The sequence below is a fragment of the Aptenodytes patagonicus genome, chromosome 3, assembly GCF_965638725.1.
Source record: "Aptenodytes patagonicus chromosome 3, bAptPat1.pri.cur, whole genome shotgun sequence".
Taxonomy (NCBI): Eukaryota; Metazoa; Chordata; class Aves; order Sphenisciformes; family Spheniscidae; genus Aptenodytes; species Aptenodytes patagonicus.
The window spans coordinates 126,280,667-126,303,784 of NC_134951.1; the positions used below are offsets into that span (position 1 = coordinate 126,280,667).

The following is a 23,118-nucleotide window of genomic DNA, read 5'->3' on the forward strand; positions in this document are numbered from 1 at the left end:
ATTCAGGTGGCACTGAACCCACACAATCCCTGGGTGCAATGTAGGAATTAGAAAAATTAAGAAACAATTAATACAATGTATTATCTCTGTGTAATATTCTTTCCCAAATTTGTGTAAAAGCTTTAAATAAACAACAGCCTAGCCTGGATGACTCGAATGGGATTCACCAGAAGGTCTCGCGACTCTCTGTCCTACTGCGAGAATGAGGACAAACTGTGTCACTTGACAGAGGAAAGCTGAGTTTCCTGTGTAGTTCCCATCTCCTCTTTCCCAAGGGCTCTTTGAAAAGCCTGGCAAAGGAAAGCCCTTGGGAAAAATAAAAAAATAAAAAAAAAAAGGAAAACAAAAAAGAATTTCTACTTGTCTGTTTCTCAGCCTTTCTCACTAGTGTCTCATTAATCTCTCAGCAAATCATTTCCTATTGCAATTGATTTTTACTGCTATAACGTTTTCGTAATGACTAACTACTTTTTTCTAATAGGACTTCCATGCCCTCTGACCAGCTCTAACCATATTAAGTATTTCTCTTTTTTTTCATAACCAATTATTCTCATTTTGTTATCTTTTTTCTAGGATGTTTATTAGAATTCTATAATATCGACTCTTAAATTATCTGATGCAGTTCATTCTGTGTGTGTGGCCTTCTTTCAGTGTTACCAAATACACAGATTCTATGTTGAGAGGCTCCAAAACCTTTATAAACCTTTTTACCTGTAGAAAACCAAACATAGTTGTGTCTTTGTTACTTGGTAAAACTCAGATATTCTGGATTTTTCTTTTTTTTTTGTTCCTCCTGTATTTTTAACTGTCCTTAAATGTTACTAAAGTAAACACAGGTAACAAGAATATCCCAGCAAACAGTGCAAGATTAAAATGCTCCATTTTCTTTTTGAGCTGCTTGCCAAAACAAATGAAGGAGGACAAACAAACCTAGATACTGTGCCCTTGGGAAGAATATAATCAACTTGCACAACTACAGTTTGTATTGTCTGGTGGTGCATAAATGAAATTAATATTCCTGTCCCTGGTCACAGAAACTGCACCCTCAGAGCTCAGCTTTCCTCTCGCTTCCACCCAAAGTGACTGCACACTGCATAGCACTTGTCACCGGAGGAGAATCAGTAGCACAGCATCTGAGGGGAATTTATTCACAAAAGTAGAGCAAACCTTCCAGTGTGTTGCTGCTATTCCTTCTGGAGAGCAGCTTTAACAGAGTTAAGAAAAGAGAACTCACAAATAAAAACGTAAGTTAAGGTGAAATCAAACCCTGCAGGAACTGAAGGCTCTTATGAGGAGCGGCTGAGGGAACTGGGGTTGTTCAGCCTGCAGAAAAGGAGGCTGAGGGGAGACCTCATCGCTCTCTACAACTCCCTGAAAGGAGGTTGTAGCGAGGGGGGTGTCGGTCTCTTCTCCCAAGTAACAAGCGATAGGACGAGAGGAAATGGCCTCAAGTTGCGCCAGGGGAGGTTTAGATTGGACACGAGGAAAAATGTCTTTACTGAAAGAGTGGTTAAACATTGGAACAGGCTGCCCAGGGCAGTGGTTGAGTCCCCATCCCTGGAGGTATTTAAAAGACGTGTAGATGAGGCACTTAGGGACATGGTTTAGTGGGCATGGTGGTGTTGGGTTGATGGTTGGACTCGATGATCTTAGAGGTCTTTTCCAACCTTAATGATTCTATGATTCTATGAAGCCACTAAGTCTATTTATACTCAGAGGAATAGCGTCTGGATTAACAGCATCTTGGTGAATCACTCCGTCATGCCACTCACAGGCATGTCCCCATACCACATATCAGCACCTTTGCAGCTGACCCAGACTCTCAATGCTCGCAGAACAGGAGATTAGATTAATCCCAGGAAATTAAATTAGTATCAGCAGAAATAAGGAGGACTCCACTGCTCTGGTAAGGTATTACAGTCTGACTAAAAGCTGCCTTGTATTTAGGGTTGAGACCTTTCTTTGATTTTCCAGTTGTGAAAAATCTAGTGTCATAACGTATAAGGATACGGATCTAGGGATATACTTACTCTTCCATTTGGTTTTTATCCTTGGACTTTGCTTCTGTGATCTTCTCCTGCCTCTTCTTGTCCATTTTTTTCTTCAGTTCTTTCTTTTCTCTAAAGCATAAAACATAAAGGCAAGTTCAAAATGTACCTAAACAAAACCCACATGGAGTAGTAATCAATCATAAGGGGAATAGCACCTTACTTTTCACATGTTTCTTTCAGTTTCTTTAGCTGGCTGTTCTGACACTCCTCTGCTACATCTGTCAACTTCTGAATAAGCTAGAAAAAAAATATCCCAAGAAACAAAAATATGTATTTTCAGCTAAACATCATACATGCATCTAAGTTTCCTCAAAAGTCTGTAGCAGACATGAAAGTGTTACACCATTCCCTGATTAATTACCAATGATCAAAAGCCAGTCAACATTCTTATCGGTGTAAATGCATTCTTAACTTGCAGAGTCTAGCCAGACTTGTGTATGTCCAACTTACACAGAAACTACTGCTTCTCTGTACATCAAGGTGATATAGTTTCTGAATATTACATGTAAAACCAAAATATATTTGGCAGATTTTACCTTCGCTAGGAATTAAAATGCCTGTGATAATTCATAAATGGTCACCAACTGAATTTATGCAATATAAATTACAAACTGAATTCCTGTGTCACTGAATATTCAAGGTTTTCTGCGAGTGCTGAAAACATTCCTCTTGCATTGAGCATTATTACATGGAACAGCTTGGATTTCAGGGTGGTCAGGTGGATATTGAAAATTCATGCACGATAGCTAAGGAAGCTAATTATAGATAAGCATAGCCTACATTTTAATCACAGAATGATGGAGTCAAAAAAAAATCTGAGTCGTTGGTTTGAAATCTGCTGTGCAGCGCTGGGTCCAATCTCATTCAGCTCGAAACTGCTAACAAAAAGCCTGCTTGCGGTGGTGATGCTGACGGGAGAGGACACACGGACAGACAGGGCTTGTGTGCAAGTTCAATGAATGGTGAATTAAAGTGAGAAATAGGACCGATTTGGTTTGATCACCCCCTCTAGTTTAAGTCTGAGTCTGTAAATTAATCGTCAGGATGATGAACCAGAGAATGTATAATGCTGCCTTAGCCAGTCTGATCCAGCTTTTCATTCCTTAGATAAAAGAAGAAAGATATTGACAGTAGCTTGTCCTCTAAAAGAAAGACATCAGAAAGAATCTCTTGGCTGCAAAGCAGATTTTAATTGAAATGTTAACTCCTGCACAGCTCAGAGGGAAAATTGCCTGAAGGTTCTGTGCTAAAATATGACTTTATCCTGACACTACCTAACTGGACAATGCTGAAAATGTAAGTTTGCTTTGAGAAATGCCATTTCCATTTTGAAAGGAGAAATGAGTTAGCTTACAATATAAGCTCAACTATGTGGGTCCAAAATGGTTTGTTTTCATAAAAATTAAAATGCCTGAGATGCAGCCAACAACTGTTACTTGAATGTGGGCTCTCTCCCTGCAGCACAGGTAACTGTGTCCATGCACCCACGCTGGAGCAGGTCCCGTTGGGTAATGCTGAAGTGAGTCACATACAACCGGTGATAAACAGGGCACCGCCTGGGAACTTCAGCACCATGCTATGATCCATGGGAATGAATTTGTGAAAAGGCCTTGCTGAGCCATATCCATGCATATCACTCCTCTGACCTGCTCTTTTTGGATGGCAGGGTAGAGTAGACAAATCACTTCATCCAACAGCAATGAGGGAAAACATCATATAATAGAAAAAAATCCTGAGAGAGGATTGTCTGGAGTTGAGAAACAGTTTGCGCTCCCATAAAACCCTTTAAAAATGTTCTTTTCTGCCTGAGAATATCTATCAGCATCAGCTGCCATCTGCCCAAGCTCCTCTATTTCAGCTCAGAGGGCCTATGATCCTGCTGTAGTTGTCAGCCAAACTCCAGCTGTGAAAACACAAGCTGGCTTGGACTGATGGACGCAAAATATTTCTTCACCATATACAGATTATGTCCTGCATCCCCTTAAAGCATTCATCGGCAACAGGAACACTGTTTGGCACACCTCTCTGCCCTGGGGAATGTTTGAATCTCTTTTCATTTATTTATTTTCATGGTGTTTCATTTTGTTTTCCAGCTAATCCTGCCTCCTTGAGTGTTGTACATTTAAAAAAATGGCAGAACAAACTTGGAACATCATCCAAAAGCTGCAATAAACTGAGACTTATGTAACTAGAGGTAAGGACTCTCTGCGTTAGCAGTAGTAATAATCCTGTTGCCTTTCTGCCTTCCATCCAAAGCCTTCCAAGTTGTTGGAAATATTAGTGACAAAGTGACACAACAGCCCCTTGAAGTTGCAGCAGACCACAGGGAAAAATCAAGCTCTGAAATGGACTCCAAGTAAGAGGAAGTCCCACTTAATTATAATGTCATGCTGCTTTCATTGCTCACCCTGAGATCGCTAAAGAAAAGCAGACAACGTAACAAACGTACCAGCTTAATGTGCTCTCGTTTCTGGTACTTTTCACTGTAATACTGCTCCTGTCGGAGATTTAGCAGCTGCTGTTGTTGCTTCTCCTTCAGCTCAACTAGCTTCTGGGTCATTTCAGAGTCGAGCGCAGCTAATTCCTGTTCGATAGTTGAAGAACTGTGGTCTGGGCTGCCCGTTTCAGATCTGCAAAGAGACATACACACCCCAGCAAGGTCTAAGCCACTAGGCATGTACACTCTGCCCCTTATTTAAACCTTGTTTTCAAGGCAGCTGGTTATATGTAGCCCATTAAGAAGTTTCTCAGCACCACATATAGGGCCAGAAGATGATTTTAGCTCTAGTAAGTCCAATAATTTCATCTTTTAGGAAAAAAAAAGCATTAACAGTTTAATAATGGGATGGCTATTGCTTTTAAACCTCATTTTACTAACCCACCATGGTGGTGTGAACCGGACTTAGTATAAATGAGCTATAAATGCAACTGCCAAGATTTCCCATAAACAGATGCCCATGGAACTTGTCTATCCACCTCCAGATGTGTAACTTGAACTTCAAAGCTGCAAAGTCCTCAGCAGAAATGGTGAATGCTAAGTATTTTGAAAACCGAGTCATTCTTGCATACACTTAGCGATAAATCTAAGAGCATAACTTTACATCTGCATTTATAAAATGCTTAAAACGGTAGGAACATCCCTTTATTTGGCATTTTCTCCCCCCTTCAGGAAATGCCATGCATGGCACACACAGCGGAAAGTGCTCCATGGACTGGTGACTTTAGAAGGCAAGTTAACACCCCAGTGGGGAGTAAACCTCAGAAAGGCAGCACATAGGAGCAAAGGAAAAACATAATGAGGAAGCTAAAAAGCAACGCTGAGGAACAGTTTTGTTTTGGTTTTTTTTTTCTTTCTTAAGACAGAAGGAAGGATAGATGTAATTGTAAAAGGAGACATGACATGACAACACTAAAGTGCTCAAGGGAAAAATAAGCAACAAAAGCAGTATCATTCTCAGGCCAGCAGTAAACTAAACCCAAGAAAAACATTAAAAAAAAAATTATGCCGTCTCCCTGCTCTGCTGCTGTGTTTACTGCTGTAGTGAGGTGTTAAATCAGTTGCCTGGGAAACCTCAGGAACAGTGCATGAGATGGACAAAACAGCAAAACCTTGAACAGAGAGGGCCGACACTGTGAGAAAAATGAGTTTGCTACTCAGAAACTTGCAGAGATTACAATGCAGAGAACTTGCTACACTGGCTGCCTCTCTTTTCTCTCCCAGGTTCAAGTTTGCAGCTGCTGCCAATTAGAGTAACTTCAACTGAAATAATGTGAAGCTGCTTTCATCAGTCTGAGGATACGAACCAAGGTAGCCTCTTTTTATTTCTTGTACTTTTATTGTATTTGAATATTCTGCTAAGAGGTGTCAGTGTGATAGGTGTGGATAATTTAAATACAGAGCCAGAAGACAGCATTAATGAATATTAAAGTCAGCATATTATGCCATTACACTATACATTTTAAAGCTGACGTTTCTCTTGTATTTTTGGGAAAAAGAAGTAAGGCCTACTTCTAAACGCTGGCTAAAATACTAAGGCTGTGCTTTAAGGGACATAATCATTAAAGAAACTTCAGAACACCACCAGCAAAACACTTCCACATGTGTATAAATAAATACTTCAAACTTCCCTTAGACAACGGCTTTACTGAATCTCGGTCCAATTTTAGACAAGGGCGTGAAACATGGATTGCTTCTGACCAGAGACAACAGATTTGTATGGCAATCTGATACAGGGACTCCTGATGAAGTAGTGATTTATACTTTACAGTTACAGGCAAATAGCTTTGGTAATAATTTAAAATGATAAAAATCACCTTTTTCCTTGGGATGCAGTATTCTGTTGGAAGTCTTCTGCTTGAGATAATATGTACTTGCAAGTTTGAAAATCCCTAAAAATATATTCCTGCCTTTTTAAAATTCAACCTCAGATATTTTAACCTTCAGATTTCTCTGTATCTGCACATAAAACTTCACAACTCTGAAATCACTGTGACAGCTCCACGTCATAGACTGCAGGGTTTTATTGCCTGATATCATGAATGATTTATGGTCAGATCATAACAAAATAAAAACCCAAAATGAGTCATTTTATTTATTCAGTTTGTTTTTCTGCTTAAATTTGAATAGAATATGCTAGAGAAAAGAAACAAGACATTGCTTTGTCTGCCACTATCTGTCGCACACATTGATGATGGAAAATACAGCGGATAAAATAACACTGTGTGTGCAGTTGACAACCAGTCATTAAAGGAGTTTGTTAAACTCAAGCGTAGAACCCAGAAGCCTGAAAACTGGCAACAGTTAAGGCCAGCTGAACATAGATATATTATGAGTGTTAAGCTCTTGTTAAGCCCAATGACATTCTGTCATCCGGCAGGCATAAATGAATAAGCTCCTTCCTAGGGACAAGTTATGGCCTGAATCCCAGTCACTTACAGAGGTATTATCAACAAGGTTAGCAGCCAGAGCATGCTTTCAGCCTTTTTCTCTGATGACCTCCTACCAAAAACTACAAGTAATTTTTTTTAATGTTCATTCAGTGAGTTCATATTTAAGAACTGCAGCTATATCAATTTTATGTAAAAGTTAAAGGAGTTTTGTGCTTATCTAATTACTTAAAAAAATAAATTATGTCAAAATGAGAATGCTGCACTAACGGGAGAAATAAAAATTTAGGCGGGTACCCCTACCTGATTATCATTCAATTGTAACAGTATCAGACACTGATTGTACCTATGTGTGTATATGCTTTGCCAGGACTTAAGAATTGATCTTTGTTAACACATAGTTCCTTACCATATGAACAAGACAATAGTTGTGGAAAGATTAATGAGTCATAAGAGTCTCTGCATTTCAAACTGATAATGATAAATACAACTCTCCTTTTTTATTCTTACCTACACAAATAACATAAAAATTACATCAGCACACACAAAGAGATAGGGCAATGCAAGATTTAGAAAGAGACAGAGCACAGAAGGGGTGTGCATGCAGAGGCAAAGCCAAGCAATCGTTAAGAGATCCCCAAGTGGTCTGGATCAATCGTAATGTGAACAGCAGTCCAATGTTAATAAAACTTTCAGGTGTTTCTTTCACCTAATTATACATCTGATGCCTTCTACTCCAGCATGGGTTTTTCCCAGGGCTCTAACTTGGAGACAGTGCTCTTCATCCCCAAATTCAGAATATCCGTTTTACCCATAAATAGCGTAAAAGAGGACTAAGTTTTGTTCCTGTTTTGACACTTGGGTCTCTTTCGCCACCAGGCAGCACACTGTGGTGGCCCGGAGTAAACCAATTGCTTAATATGGGCACGATGACCATGTGTGCTGGCTGCAAAAACTTCTCCTTGCTTGAAAAAGGAGCTACATTATAAAGTTATATTACTAATTGTGGAGTAGAAGTTTCCATCGAACAGATACTCCTCCTAAAGGAGGTCAGCATGGGAGAAGATGGGGTGCTCTGATAAAACATGCTGCAGCTGACCTGAGTAGGAAAGTAAAACACTTTATCCAGATGGGTTTGAGAGCTTTTGCGCTGCAGTCTGGTTCCTGAACTGCCCCAGTACGTAGGGGATGCCCCATCTCGTAGTTTGTGATTATGCTCACTACCTATCCACTGGCTGCCGTTGCCCGTACAGCCGAGTCACCTACCCATACCAGCAGTCTAGGGAAAGTGCCAAGATAAATACTGCGTGCCCTCATTTACAGGGAAAGAGGTATAACGTGGTGAACAACTTATCTGGCTTCTAGCAGAGCAGCAGCACATCGTGGAGAGGGCTTTTTCTGATGATTTCCATATCAAAGGCCCTGACTTCATTTTACCTAGGACTCTTGCTGCTTTTGATTTTTTTCTGTGCTGTAATGTCACCTCCATATTAATTGTCTACTATAGAAGAAGACTTGAGTAAAGACCTCCAATACCAAGAACAGGAAAGCTACGTTCAACATACCTTTTCTTACTGTCTCTTTTTGCTGTTTTTTCTAAAACCGCTCTTCGTCGCAGGTAGTCATTTTGGATTTCATTATACTTTGCAGTGTGCTCTTTGATAAGGTCAGTGGTTTTCTTGTGGTGCCTCTTTACAAGGTCTTTCATTTCCTTGTAGTGCTTCTTCTGAAGTTTAACAAAAGACTTCTGTTGTTTTAGCTCCTCAATAGTCTGTGCTTCCACTTCTACAATGATAATAAGAAAAGCCACTTCCATTTTCTAATAACATATGTTTTCAATCAGAGAAGCCAGAAATTGCCATTAGCAGGAATGAAACAAAGCATGCTTGTTTACAGCTGGTAAGTGAAATGTGCTAGCTTAAACTGAGTAGACTTATTTGGAAATAAGCTAACCAGACTGAAAATACTGTGGCAAATTTAATTGATATAAGAGTAAGAAGTGAGATGAAAATTTAGAACACCAAGATGTGTAGCAAAATAAAAACCATGCACTTTCTTTCCTCAACCCCTTTTAGATGCAAAAGATTCCCATCAGCCCAACATATAAACCCATGATCTCACATAGATATGACCACAGATCTTTATTGTATCCACTGTACCAACAATTCAAGTCTCCCTTCCCTCTGGATGGGCTACATAACATGCTGATGCCTAAACCCCCTTCACAAACAGCGCTTCAGCTGCCTGCTCTCCTGCCTTGACCCGGGCACTGGCTGGAGGCATCTGTCCCCGTATCATCATGGCATCTCGGGAGAGATTTCACTTCTCTCTTGATGGAGGCCCTGCATCAGAGGAGTCATGGCCAGCTGGCTGCCAGTCCAGCAAAGGATCGGTAGCCAAATGCTGAGAACTGCCCTCCAGTGCTGTCACTCCAACAGCAGCTCTGAAGGATGTCCTGCTCTGTGAACCCAGATCACAGCTCAAGCTCAGGGTCCACTAGCCTGACCTCCACAACCTCACACTAAATCAGCAATTAAAAAAAAACAAACAAAAAACCAAAAGTGCTGGAGGGAATGATGACTTTGCATGATCTGGGGTCACAGCTCTGGGAAAGCCAGACTGAAGACCCCTTCCCAGACAACAGACTGATTGTATGAGGCCAGCAGGTACTTCCACAATCTAGGCCAGCCTCTTTCTACTGCACGTGAGGGAGACTGAGTAAGAGGCAATCAACATGCAGAATTTCATGTGTCTTATCCGTTTTCCACACCTAAATGTAGGCCTACACAAGATTTGGACATGGAGTGTGTTCTAATGTAGGAGAATCACTATAAAATAAACTGAGTTATGAGATTCTCAATCTAAACTCCAAGCTAGAGGACATGACTCCCAACAGTAGGCACTATCTAACCGACAGACCAGTTTGCTTGATGTAATGGTAATTTCAATTTTGTAGGAGCAATGGGAGCACTGCAAGGCTAATGGAGATAAAATGGTTTCACTACTATTCACAATATTCAGAGCAAATTTGGCTTCTGTTCTCATAATGCTGGCCTTTTGTCTGCATTAGATGGTAATGTTGTGCTTGGGAAACCATAAAAATGGGATATTTTAAAAAAATTCCCTGTTGGCACCCACTACCGATCTCATGAAACATGTGCTCAAACATTTAATAACTTCAAAGCTGAGGAAGAAAACATGGTATGTACATTTTCTATGAGTTACTGCAGTCCTAATCACTCAAAGAAATGTCTAAGCCAGATGGCCTATTTCATTAAAAAAATATGTTTCTCTTGACAAAAAGGTGTATCATTCATGCAGTGTAAACGGTGTATTTATTACCTGTGAGGACGCTCTGAATAAGATCTTCTGTCTTTGCAGGTGCTTTCACCGAACCTAGAGGTAAAAGAGATGACTGATTCTAATTCTTTTAAAGCAACAGCCATTATTGTGCTGCTGGGTTGCATATTAAAACATGGCAGGTGACACCGGACATACGCTCACATGGGCATTTATTAATCATTTGAGAACACACATCTCTTGAGCAGAAGAGTACCAACGTGGAAAACAACACCGATCCTGTGAACCAACACGAAAAGGTAACCTTCCAAAAACCCACCTGAGCTTTGTGGTTTTACTTACGAGGATGTTATTGAACTCACCGATACCACTCATATGAGTCATTTAAGTGGTATGAGGCTGACAGTTAGTACAACTGCCCTATATTATGATGTCAGTGCAAAATTTCTGTACACAAGATGAATCCAGCTCCTTGGAAGTCAGTTAGATCAAGCCTATGAAGACTGCAGTCATAAAATTATAAACACTGTGGTTTAACAAGCATTTGTTATAGGCGATATGTCAATACAAAATATAGAAGTATCTAAGACTGTATTGTGTGTGTGGAATAAGATGTAACTACATGCATAAATTAGGCATAGTTGTAAAAACAATTTAAAGAGATTCCTGCACTTGCAACAACAACAACAAAAAAACCACCCAGCAAATTTTCTTGCTTGTATGAACTTCAGTTCCACCACAAAAGCAACTCTTGAATAGAAGAGATTTGTACATTTGAAGAAGACTGGCCCTAACAGCATAGCAAAGTAGCGGGGAAATTTCTACCTATTTTATAAAACCAAACCAAACCAACCAACCAACCCCCCCCCCCTTTGTTCTTTAAACTCAAAGCACATGAAAAATTATTATCCAGATTTATTCTGAAAAGATGTGACTTTTTTTGTTTTCTTTTGTTGGTTTTTTTTTTTACCTGGTGCTGGTTGGCTATGGACAACCTGAGTTGCTGGTTTCGGTGTAAGAGAGGCAGTGTAATTTACTCCATTTTCTGCTGGTGTTGGCCTAGGTTCATTGTTAGCTTCGGACGGTGCATCTCCATGGTCAATCTGAAAATACATAATGCTTTACATCACTCTTCCCAGCTAACAGACTTAAAACTATTTATTTGCAGGTCTAGTTTAGCCTCTTTTTTTAAATGTAAAATTCTGCAAATGTTATATAGAAATCACTCTAAAAGAAAACAAAACAAAGCTATCCTTAAGAGCCATGGTAATCCAGGTGGTTCATTTTTGCAGGGTAAATTTCAAGAAGAAATAGAGCATGTATTATTCTGGAAAAGATTTTTATTTTAAGTGGATATAACTCATCAGGGACGTTTTTCATTACAGTATATATTAGCTGCACCAGATGTGAAATCTGTTTTTTATTGAAAAGCATTGTTCTCTGCCATAAAACCTTTCTAGAAATAATGTAGAAGCTGGCATGAAAATGCTGCTCAAATCCCTGCTGTGAAAAAACGTGTACACAAAATTACTTTTAAATTTCATAGATACACACAGCACTATCATTATTCACCATTCTTACAGAACAGAGACATACTTCTGATTCCCAAGACCTTACATTCTTGTAATTACACTCCAAGGATAATATATAAACAGTATCTCCATCCTGCTGCATAAATACATCTGTGGTATCCAAACGTTTAAGCATTTTCCACAATCTTTTCTTTCTCTCCAGTTTCCTAAAGGCTCAGGCTTACAGCGTACGTTGTACTACGCGTTGAACATCTTCTAATTTTCCTTGTGACCGTGAGGTTTTAAGCAAGCACCCGGCACTCAGCAAACAGAAGGTCGTTCACAGCAAGTTTTATTTTGAAATGGCCAAGCCCCCCTTCCTGCTGTCCCTGCGAGGGGCCAGTTGCCATGGTGTCCCAGGGTAGTTTTGGATTTGTTCCTTCAGCTGCTTCCATTTCACTCTTTGATTGTAATCACATTACATGCAGAGGCAGCATACCACAGTTGTTTTTTTCCCCTTGATTACTCCACACTTGCAAAATATCAGCCTGCACTGCATCAATAGAGGCAAAATACATTTTGATCTAACCGTTTTGTGCTGCTCTTGCTGCTGATTTCCTTCATCTTGGCCCTGACAACATACTGTATATTGCAAAAGGATTTCTGTCTCAGCAGCCTATTTCTACCAAAATTATAAGACAGAGATACCGTAGTCAGAAACATGATGCAATCGAAAACCAATGCCAACAAATTCATTTTTATCAAGCAGGAATGACTGCAAATAAGATAAGGAAAAATATGATCTAGCCAATAGTTATGACAGTAGGACAACGTGACTGGCGAAAGCTGTAGCTGTGACAAACACACACAGACATGGTTATCCCCTCAATTCTCCTTAAAATATACTCCTCACAGGATGCAATTCATTAGTTTAATACAAACAATGTTTGCTATATAGATCATCAACAATTAATACAAATAAAGCTAGAATTCCTAACTTCTGGCAAGTTTGTGCCCCAAAAGTCACTGCATGGGAAAGTGAGTATTACCTTCTTTTTTTGGGACTAGGTTTGTATGTGACGCGAAATGCTGCATCACAGCTTGTTGAGAAACTGTTAATACCACCTGTCAGTTTTGGACATAAAACATCTGTTTTCAGAAACTAAAGCAGAAATGTGAGACAGGATCAGGAAGTGAATAAAGAGTAATTTTCACTACATCAAGCAAACTAATCTCATTAAAAAGTACTTTCTCTTCTCATAATTCATCACACAGAATGCGAAAGTAAACATGATTTTTCCTTAGTGGAGAGTATTTCAGGCTCTTTTTAAAACATGATGTAATCCAGCCTTATACTTTATAGTTTTAATATTCACTGAAAATGGTTTATATTCCACATGTTGCCATGTCTTTTGCAAGACAGTATATTTACTAAGTAGAAAGATACATACCATACAGGTACATATCTATATGGTCTATTTTTATTTCTACAGAGAAAAGGAGCTGCACTGTGTTGGGGTTGGGAGATCTCTGTTGCTGCACTGTTAGGCTGCTTCTATCCTCCTTGGCAAAGTATAAGCGAGTGTAAGCAAGGTCTCCCTATAAGAAGTGTCAGATCAACTTAATTTCCATTACTGTAACTTGGTGTGATCATTATGATTTGCAAAATTATGCCTGAATTTTCATTTTAAATAGTGGTATCAGACATGCTAAGTGCAGCTGCTCTCCTAGAGATGTTTTTGTTTACTTTCCCTATCAAAATCACTTTATTTAACCGAAGAAGCCAACTGGCTTCATTTGATTTATATCCAGGCATGCAAAACAATAGTTTCCATTTCAACACTGTTTTATGGGTAGAAACAACAGGTCAGATGCTCTGCTGCTTCCATGTCAGACACATTAACGAGCCAGCAAGGCCTCCTCACTCCCTGATTCTGCAGTGGGAATTAACATGCAGGCCCAGGGACATTACACCAGCAGGCACAGCCAAAATGCATTTTACTCTGGCTAGCTTTTCCTAGACCCCTACACACTTCTGCTCCCGTCGACTGTGGGGATGAAAACGTACAAACTAGTTGCATCAATCTATTTTAGGCTGGGATTAATTCGTCCCAAGGAACTCTCTGCAAATTTCTATGGCTTATTCCTCCTGTAAAGGACACCATGCAGGGGAAGAGAAGGCAACCCTCACTACCTGCACGCTCATAAAAATTTACAGTGTATTCAGATAAGTACAGTTAAAGGTGCAAAACCCACACTGCAGGTATTACAATGCTTCCATTTTGCAAAAATAGCTGTTCTAAGCCCAGGCTGGAAAGCAAGAACTGACCAGAAAGCTAAAGGTAGGAATTCATGTTACACTCGTGATGGGAACATTGCACATAAATACAGAAAAGATGCTGTAAATTTTGTCAGTTCTTCAGTTATGTTATTACGCTGATAATTAACAGGCAGTGTAATCTGAAGCCTAAAGAAAGGCTAATTTATTTGTTCAAAACAATTCACTATTAGGTAGCTTATTTGACTACTGTTTTGCAAGAAGGCTGGGGAACTTCTTACAGCGATACAGTTGAAACTTCTAGGTAGCAAAGAAAAAACCTCAGTTTTCCTGTGACAGCTGCAAGAACCCAGCTCAGATAAATAAATGTGTGTGAGGGGAGGGAAAGAGGTGTGGGGAGGTGGAATCTGTGCTAGGAGACAGCACAGCTTTGCACACAAACATTTATAGGGTGTAAATTTGAAACTGGACATAGGAAAATTGAATGCAGGTGCACTTACGTGCATTTCTGGCAAACATACTTGGGTTTATTTAGCTATGTTGCCAGTGAACGTACTTGCAATTGTTAACTGATGTGATTCTCGTGGGCCAATGTAAGTGAACAAAACAGTCAGCCTGGCTGACGGATGATGAAAACGTTATCATCACGTAACATGAGCAGGCAATTCAAGATTTCCAAGTACAGCCCAGCTGCCAAATACCTTACCCAGAATGGGCGTTTATAAATAGAAGGTAACAATGCTGTATTTAGATTGCCACTTAAAGTGGCAATTTTGTACCTGTCCCTTGCTACTGCACCTAACTGAATGGTTATACATTTTTACCAAATGCGCCACTACAATCATTACAGTTTTCTTTTAAAAAATATTTCTCTGCTACTCCGAAACAAGCTCCTTTATCCTATGAGCTTTCAAGCTCCTTGACATATGGTAGCGCTACCTGAGCACTACAATTCAGCTTCCCTGCTTCCCATTTGCTTTAGAAGATACTCTGTGACAGAATTTTTCTAACTAACAAATAAGCCTGTACAGACCAGGAAAATCTGTACTTTTTCAAAAGTAAAAATGACCTCTAAGGTATTTAAAGCATTATGTTAAAAAAAGACTTTGCTATTAAAATAGAATCTCATGTGTAGAGCGTCCCAGATAAATGTCTAAGATGCTATTGAGCATTTCACAGTGTCCTCATTCAGCCGAACTTGTGACACTGCACAAAGAGTAGATTGTTGGCCACTGAATTGTAATGACTTTCACTCATCTGGTCTGCTTTGGGAATGTATTCTTGGTTACAAAATCTAGTTCAATGAGGCTTTGCACATCTGAGAATTGAAGAAGACAGGCACCAGAGCTGAGGGCAGTTTAGGATTATAAAGCATTTCTCCACCTTCACTAGAGACCTGTACCGAGTGCCTTTTGATTCGCATGATGTGCCTAACACCTGACACAAGCAATCTTTAAAAGACAAGGTTGATATTTTCCAACACTGCTAGAAGACGTCCCAATGACAATGTCTGGAACAGAGAGACTGAACGTTTGAACATCTGAACAGAATAACCTCTCCAGCAACAGAGCCTGAAATTCCGGGAAATTTGTAACATTTTCAGGAAAAGCTACTGACATGGAGTTGTCTGTTTTGTAAGGGGAACTTCAGCATCACACTGGAAAACAACAGGCAATGGCTTACGAAGATTTCATTTACTACGTAACAAAGTTGCAAATCAGCGTACTCATAACATGGTTTTTCATTCAGCTTTTGGTGTCTTTTTACCTCTGAACAGTAACTTGCTACATGCACAACATGCTGCCTTCAGTGAAACCACACACACAGTGCAATGCTTCTCAGCTATAATGTACCCTAGTCTCATTCTAGGTGAGATGTTTACAGGTGTTCAAGTAATCAACACACACAATTCCCAGGGACTTTCAATATTTGTCTTTCTAAGCAAAGTAGGTGCTTTTAAATACTATAACATAACTTGCAGAGACTCTGAAACCTCCCTTACCTCTTTCTTTACCTCTTCTTCATCTTCCAGAGTCAGTGCGGCCAGTTGCTTAGCTCTCTGCTCCATCAAGTTTACATATCTGATTGGATTGGATAAGGCCTCGATCACGTCTAGAAATAATGCAAATACTTCAGTTTCAAACCCCTTATGTTATGGTTCCAGTGCTCCTCAGGTTTTAAGAAGGAGACTGTATTTTTCATATAGATCTGCTGCTGATAGGTACTCCCAGGTCCTAGAAACAACAGTGGAGGGGAGTACACCATCATGCACAAATACTCTTAACATGAACCCTCTTTGAGTTTGTGCTCGGGTCTCGGGGATGTGCATTTTCCGCACAGTGTTTTATGATGGATTTCCAAAGCTTACAGCATCAGCCAACTAGGATCCTGCTTCACATGAGGCACAGAGGAGCATTAGTAAAAAACCTGTTTTTAAAAAAAATCAAAACAGCTATACAGAATACTGTTTTTCACTGAAGATGCACAGTATGGTCTTTAAACCTATCCTTGATAGAGCTGATTCCAAAATACAATGCTCTGCATTAAGCATGGCACTTTGCTTAGGAAACAATTACATACTACCGTGTCGCATAAGCAGTTTCATTTGTGCTTCATCAATGACAAATGCCTGGGGTATTTCCTCCTTTAGAGTCATACGAGGTCTGCTGAAAATAAATTGCCCCTAATCCTAAACCTCAGCTAGGCCGCTGTAAATCAGGCCATCTTGTATGAGTGATGAGACATAATGATCCAGCAGGTGCAGAGGTTTGTTCACAGGACTGTTATCCCGATATGGCAAGTCATCTACACCACATTCACTTTGCGTTTCAATTAACCTTTATATTTCCCAGTAGGAAAATGTCACAGAATTACCTGCATAAGTATCAGGTACATAGTCTTTGACCTCTATGTACACAAAGAGAGCTGGCAGTGTCAAAGGTTGGTTCCTCTCGTTCCTCAAACAGATGTAGTGATAGCCTGCAAAATAAGAAACGACCAGTTCAGAGCATGAACTCTTCCACAGGCATTTCCAATGTAATTGTGTTAGCATTTGTTATTTATAGTGTGGCTCCAGCTGAGCAAGCAACCCCAGGGACTTCTGGTAGGGAAAGATTTACCTGAAGGCTTTCAGTGCTAAGTATACAGCCAGGGGACTGTTAGAAAGGCACATGACACTGCAGTTTAAAACAGTAATTTCCCTTTATTTTTACATCTGTGAATAATGCTAAAAAGTGTCATTGATATAATTTTTTAGGCATTCTATTTTATTACCTTTGGCTGGATTTTTTTTTTTTTTAGTTTCAGAGCTCTTATTTAATTTTCAAAAGCGACCCTTGTAATACTCAGGAATCTGAACAGCCAAGTAAAACTGAGATGTAATAGTCCATCCACAACACAGTATCTAATTTAAAAAACAGAAAATGTGGCACTATATCTACAAAGTGTGTGTGTGTATGAACCCTATCATGTGACCAACCTGAGAAATACATCTGAAAAAAAGAGTATTTTCAGACTGTTTTGAACGCTGGCTGTCTTGTAAGAGTAAGGGCGCACGTTACAGTGCAGCTTAGCCAAGCTAACGGCGAGGCACCACAGATGGGGCAGCCCCAAACCCTTTCTCCCAGCCACCTACCACCATCACCTCTCTTGCGCACTGACACTTTTCTGACTTTGTAGATAGGCAGCTCAGCAAGCTAAACTCTGGAAAAAGCAACCCTCAGAAACGGCGAACAGTCTTCCATCAATTTAGCTCCCCAAAATGCCTCACCATAAGGTCAGACGTATTAATGCCAGTTTAAAGACAGTGATGGAAGTGCACAGGTAGGGGTGGGAGAAAGGGACTTTCAGTCCCAGCAAACTGTTACAGCATCACAGTGCTGCAAAGCTGCATCCTCTGCCTCACAAGTTGGTGCCTCCCACACCATGGCTGAAGCTGTTCTTCTAAGGCACGATAACAGAGCCGCACGTACGGGTAGTGTCAAGATACAAGTCATGAGCAGGATGCACTTATCTGGGGGGATTCTCACTTGGCTGATGTGAACAACTCCCTCTCCAAGTAATGGTTAAATCCTTGCTTTGGGAATAATGGTAATTCTGTGGATTTGTGTGGCAGTATGATACAGTTTTCAATAATGTCTCAGAAGAGAGAAATTACATACTACAAATGTTTCTCAGTTCCCTCAAGCTCCTCCAGCAAATGTTCAGCATGTACACAAACTAAAATCAACATGTTGTTCTCCATTGCATGCTGTAAAGTAATGATTACTGGAGTGAAAAGGACAGAAGATAGGCCTGCGGGTAAAAGCTCTCGAAAGTCCTTGTATGATTTAACACAGTGGCCTTTGTTCTAAAAAGCACAAGCTGAAAAGCAGGTACACGATTCGGTGCTCTGCTGAATGGACTCTGTGCTGCATGAAGGGCGAGTGCCATGAAAGGGGATCAGCCACGGTAAGAGTTCACTTTCATCAGAAGAGGGAAAGCATTCACATCCCCCTTTCTCCTCTCCAATTGCCTATCTTCCTCTGGAGCTCAGCAGATCCTCCATGAGGCAATTATATCCAGTAAGCCAGGAGAAAGCAGTGGAGAGTTTTCTGCTGGATTGGTAAGCGGAGTTGGCTCACAAAAAAAGATGTGGAGATTGGCAGAGATGGCACAACAGAATGGCCAGGGATGCATGGCCAAGAGCAGGGTAGAGAGAAGGGAAGGAGAAGGGAAAGAGAAGTGACAACTGGTGAGGAACTCCTGGAGCAGTGACATGCCCAGCAGCCACCTCCCATGGCTAGCCTGTTTGCGCTTGCAGTGAGCCTATGCGACCCACACCAGCTAAAACAAAACCACTTGGAGCTCTTCTTAGAAGAGCCCTGACATCACCTGCCACAAGAGAAGGGACTGATTTATACATTACCTGAGGTCAGGTCTCCAGGAATAATATGGACAACCGTTAGATACAGGAACATATGAGTTTTGTGCTACTGCTGGGACTGGCTAGGTAAGGTACAGGGTAGATACAGATATTCTTCCTTTTCCAGTGTGAGTGAAGCTGGGAGCATGTTTATGGGCCCATATGCTTGCCCTAATTTACTTTCCTCCCCTCCCCTCCCCTCACTGGAAAAGCTGGCGCTGAAGTCGAACGCTTCTCTTGCTCAAAACGCGAATGTCACTGCATCTTTCTGAAACATGATCTGTAACAAATCTCTGGGCTGCAAAATAAGGGCTGAGTTGTTGCAAAGACAATTTTCAGTTAAGTCACCACTAATTATAATAGAAATAATTATATGATTTGGAAGAGACCAGTGACGATTTTTTTTTTTTTTTTTTAATTTTCAGCAATAAAGATGAGAGTAATTTTGGGTTGATTTAAAGGTTTTGCAGAGATACAACAGCTTGCATATAGGTCAGTCCTTGCACGCGTGTAAAAATTACATTAGAGGAGCGTATTTTGCTTTCATTCCCAGCTATCTCCCATTCTCGCAAAGATGACATCAAAATTGGCTGTTGCTGCCCTCTTTCCTCTTAAAAGTGTACAATTGCACTTTTCAACATAAAACTGTGCACATGCAGTTGATCTACTGGAGACTAGTAAGTGCCAACCATGCCTCTGATGCTTAATTCTGTCGGTTTTCCTGGTTCATTACAAATTTAAATTTCTGCTGAAATTGGTATGGTATTTTCCTTTTCAAAGTTGAGATAGATTATTCAAATCCCCAGTTGCTATAAATCTGCAGAGTGGCCGATGATTTACAGCACTGGGATTCTGGCTTGCTGCTTCTTTTCACTACATAATGTCCGTCCCAATGGAGAAAAAAGGTTTACCTGGTCGAATTGCTGAGACTGGTAATATCCGATGACCAATAAATTTCCCTCCTTCTTCATACACTGCTAGCCTCAAACATGCCAGGGAAGGCAAAACGACCTAGAAGGCAATATTGTTGCATTATTAATTTTCTGCTCTGAATGAAACAGCTCCTTCCAGACAGGCTATATAGCAGACAGAAAGAGAAAGTTCAGTCTAGCAGAGAGTAACATCTACCCAGGCATAGGAAGGTCTTACCATATAAGAGGTCAGGGTGTATGCACCTGTGTGTCAAAATAACTCATAGAAACATTTTTCAATCAAGAAATTTGACGTGGGACGTGTGCGTAGTATGTCGAACCCAGCAATCTGACCCTTCACTTTCAATACGATACAAGGGACTTTGGCAGCTCAACTCCTATCGCACTTGAATGCCACTCTGTTTTCTGCTCATTACTCACAGCCCTACGTGGTTTTTCTTCCTTTGTTTGTGCCAATGGGATTACTTACTTCTGAGAAAAGTCACCGATAGGCATATTAGTGTTGAAAACTCAACAAGCAACTCAACCTGTTTTGCAGAGTGTGAATGTATGAATTACGTGAACCATGTCAACCCCAGTAGAATTTTCCAGTGCTGCAGCACACTCACTGGCTGGGCTAAAGAGGTTTAATCAGGCAGGACATTTACTAGCATTGGACGCTTTCTTGGCACTACATAAGAAAGAAGGCCAAACAGTGAAAAAAGAAAACAAGAAATCAAAAAAGGTTACTTAAACTACCCTACTAAGATAGGAATCTTCAATATTACTTCAAAAGAATGTGTAGCATAATTCATCTAATTTTCTCACTTAATGCAAATATACATACAAATACACATCTTTTTAACCTGGGCACGGATACGCATTTTTTCAGAACATATGCTAAAATTCATCTAGACAATGATAGAAAAAAAACCAAAGCATCAACCCAAAACGAAGAGTTTCTCTAATTTATTTTCAATATTACTAAAAATAGTAATCTATGCTTCTCTGAGCACAGAGGCAGTCAGGCACGATCGTTAACTAAATAGAGAAATGAAGTACACTAATTAGAAGCTCATTAGAGAAGAAAAATGCTAGTGATGTTTCCAAACTTAAGCGCTGGCAGGCTGCCAAAGGAAAGTCATTCAGAAGGCCAAATATTCAGGGAAAAGGGCTGTACTCCCTAGAAAGCCCGGCTGCAAGTACCAATTGTATAAACATCTCTGTGAACTACATTTGCCTAGAGAAATACGAAAGAAACTGTTTTACGAACACCTGGACTCAGGATCCACTTAACCACAGTGCCCAATAAGCAACCCCCAGAAATCCTGTTAGAAAACTGGCTGCCACGTATATTGTGAAGCACAGTAAGACGTTCACGTTGCACAATCCTAAAACGTGCTCAGTATTTTCTGCTCCCTCAAAGTTTAGAGAATTGAGTCTGAGTAGCATCGTTCAAATTGCACGAGTAGCTCAGGAGCCCACGTCTCATTTCAAGTGGATGAGATTTATGTGGTTTCATCACCTAGGTTGTATTTATACAGCACAATCTAGCGCTAAGCAGAGATAACAGATTGCTTTGAATGTGTTAGCTTGGACAGCCAGATTGTTATAGCTGTATTCACATCGCCTTGCTCGCAGGTTAACAGGACCTGCTTTCCAGCAGGGCTGTTCAGCCAAGGCAAAATGGCAATTCAGCTAAACTGCTTCTGGGATCTGTGCTTGCTCGTTCATAGCATGGCACTGCACCGACACGTCTGCTGTTTCCAGCTGTGTCAGTGAAAGAATCAAGGTGACTTTACACTCATTTATTTTAGTAGGAGCTGGCCTGACTAGAGTAGCAAAATTACACCAAAAGTGGTTAACAATAAACAGTTCAAGAAACAACTATTTGGAATCTCCTTATCTTCTTTCTAACAAATGCAAAGTTTCACTAATCCACAGAATTCCTCTACTGGACAGTGATAAAACAAGCACAATGCACGTTTGAGAAGCAAGTGTTACACCGACCTTCTTAAACACTATGGTTTCCTCTTCCCAGACGGGATTAACTGCATTGCCTTGAGAGGTCTTGGTCTTCAAAGCTTTTCTTCTTGTATCCACAGGCAGGCCAAACATGTCAACTTCTACATAGGTACCGACTTTTTTATCAGAAAGAAACTGACCTGAAATTATCTAAAACCAAAACAGAGGAGGATCGCTAGAGACCGCTTTGGTGGATTAGGAAATGAGTGGCTGAAATGCAGATGGCTAATTCTCATTAATGATCAGATAGTACGCATTTAAAAGAAAACCAAAACAAAACCAAAACCACAATAAACAAAAAACCCCACTGTTTAGTATTGCAGACACAGAAAAACAACTTATGAGGCCTGATTTCCTATGACCCTGTGGTCCTGAATTCCCCCATGAGCGATAATGTGGTTGAGATCATGCTGCTGCCCTTCCCTCAGCAGGAATACTCGTTTGGATCTCACTCCTCAATCTGGCTGCCTATTTCCACAACGCAGTATCTTTGAGAACTCTCGTTTCTATCCAGTCTCAACAACAGGTTCAAAAAATGCTGGGAGAAAAGAGGTATAAGCAGCAGAGAAACTACATATGTTTTTAACTGCAAGGGAGAAAACAAGCTAAAAAGTTGGTATTCTAATAAAGGCTCTTCACAGAGGGTGAGGAGTTTCACTATGAAAACAAGACAGCTATAAAGTAGCTTGTCTTTTCTAATCCTTATTTTTGACAGGAAACACAACTCTCAGTTTGACAAAGTTAAAGAAGGGTCCGCAGTTACTTCAGAAAATGGAAGAGGCACAGGAATATGTAGCAGTGTCACTGTACTTGAACAAATTCAGGCTTGCCTAAAGCAAATCTTAATCCGTTCTCAGGCGCCTCTCCTACGGGCATTGACATTATAACCAGCAGAGTCTTCACCAGGCAGGCAGAAGCAGCTGACTTCTGACAGCTATCTCATGACTCCTGGATGTTCATTCCTGTTAAAAATGCTGTGCATCTCCTAATAGCTACTGAATGACTTCCACCTCCATTTACTAAAATTACAGAAGAAAGTGCCTCTAAACCCACAGGAGGACCTGAAAGCTTCCATGATTACAGGTCACCACAAAAGGTCATTCCCACACAGTCATGTTTTTCTACCATGCATGTCATCAGATTATTACTTTATTCATACCCCTCCCAGCACTGCTCTGCTACGCTTGTGTCTGCAGCCTGAGAGGAAATACTTGCTTTCTCTAAAAGAAAACAGGAGGATATTTTGCAGGTG

At 40.4% G+C, this 23,118-nt stretch overlaps 1 protein-coding gene across 3 annotated transcripts in view; it reads right to left on the reverse strand.

The window, feature by feature from the left end:
* Positions 1 to 23,118, reverse strand: part of PLCB1 (phospholipase C beta 1) — a 412,203-nt gene that overhangs the window by 66,156 nt on the left and 322,929 nt on the right. For all 3 annotated transcript variants that reach the window (XM_076335119.1, XM_076335120.1, XM_076335121.1), the window contains exons 20-29: positions 21,852 to 22,016; positions 19,842 to 19,941; positions 16,902 to 17,006; positions 16,030 to 16,139; positions 11,209 to 11,341; positions 10,281 to 10,334; positions 8,504 to 8,723; positions 4,501 to 4,681; positions 2,212 to 2,288; positions 2,031 to 2,120 (exon numbers count right to left, since the gene is read on the reverse strand). In XM_076335119.1, the coding sequence (XP_076191234.1) occupies positions 2,031 to 2,120; positions 2,212 to 2,288; positions 4,501 to 4,681; positions 8,504 to 8,723; positions 10,281 to 10,334; positions 11,209 to 11,341; positions 16,030 to 16,139; positions 16,902 to 17,006; positions 19,842 to 19,941; positions 21,852 to 22,016 (1,235 nt within the window). The remainder of the gene's footprint in view (positions 1 to 2,030; positions 2,121 to 2,211; positions 2,289 to 4,500; positions 4,682 to 8,503; positions 8,724 to 10,280; positions 10,335 to 11,208; positions 11,342 to 16,029; positions 16,140 to 16,901; positions 17,007 to 19,841; positions 19,942 to 21,851; positions 22,017 to 23,118) is intronic.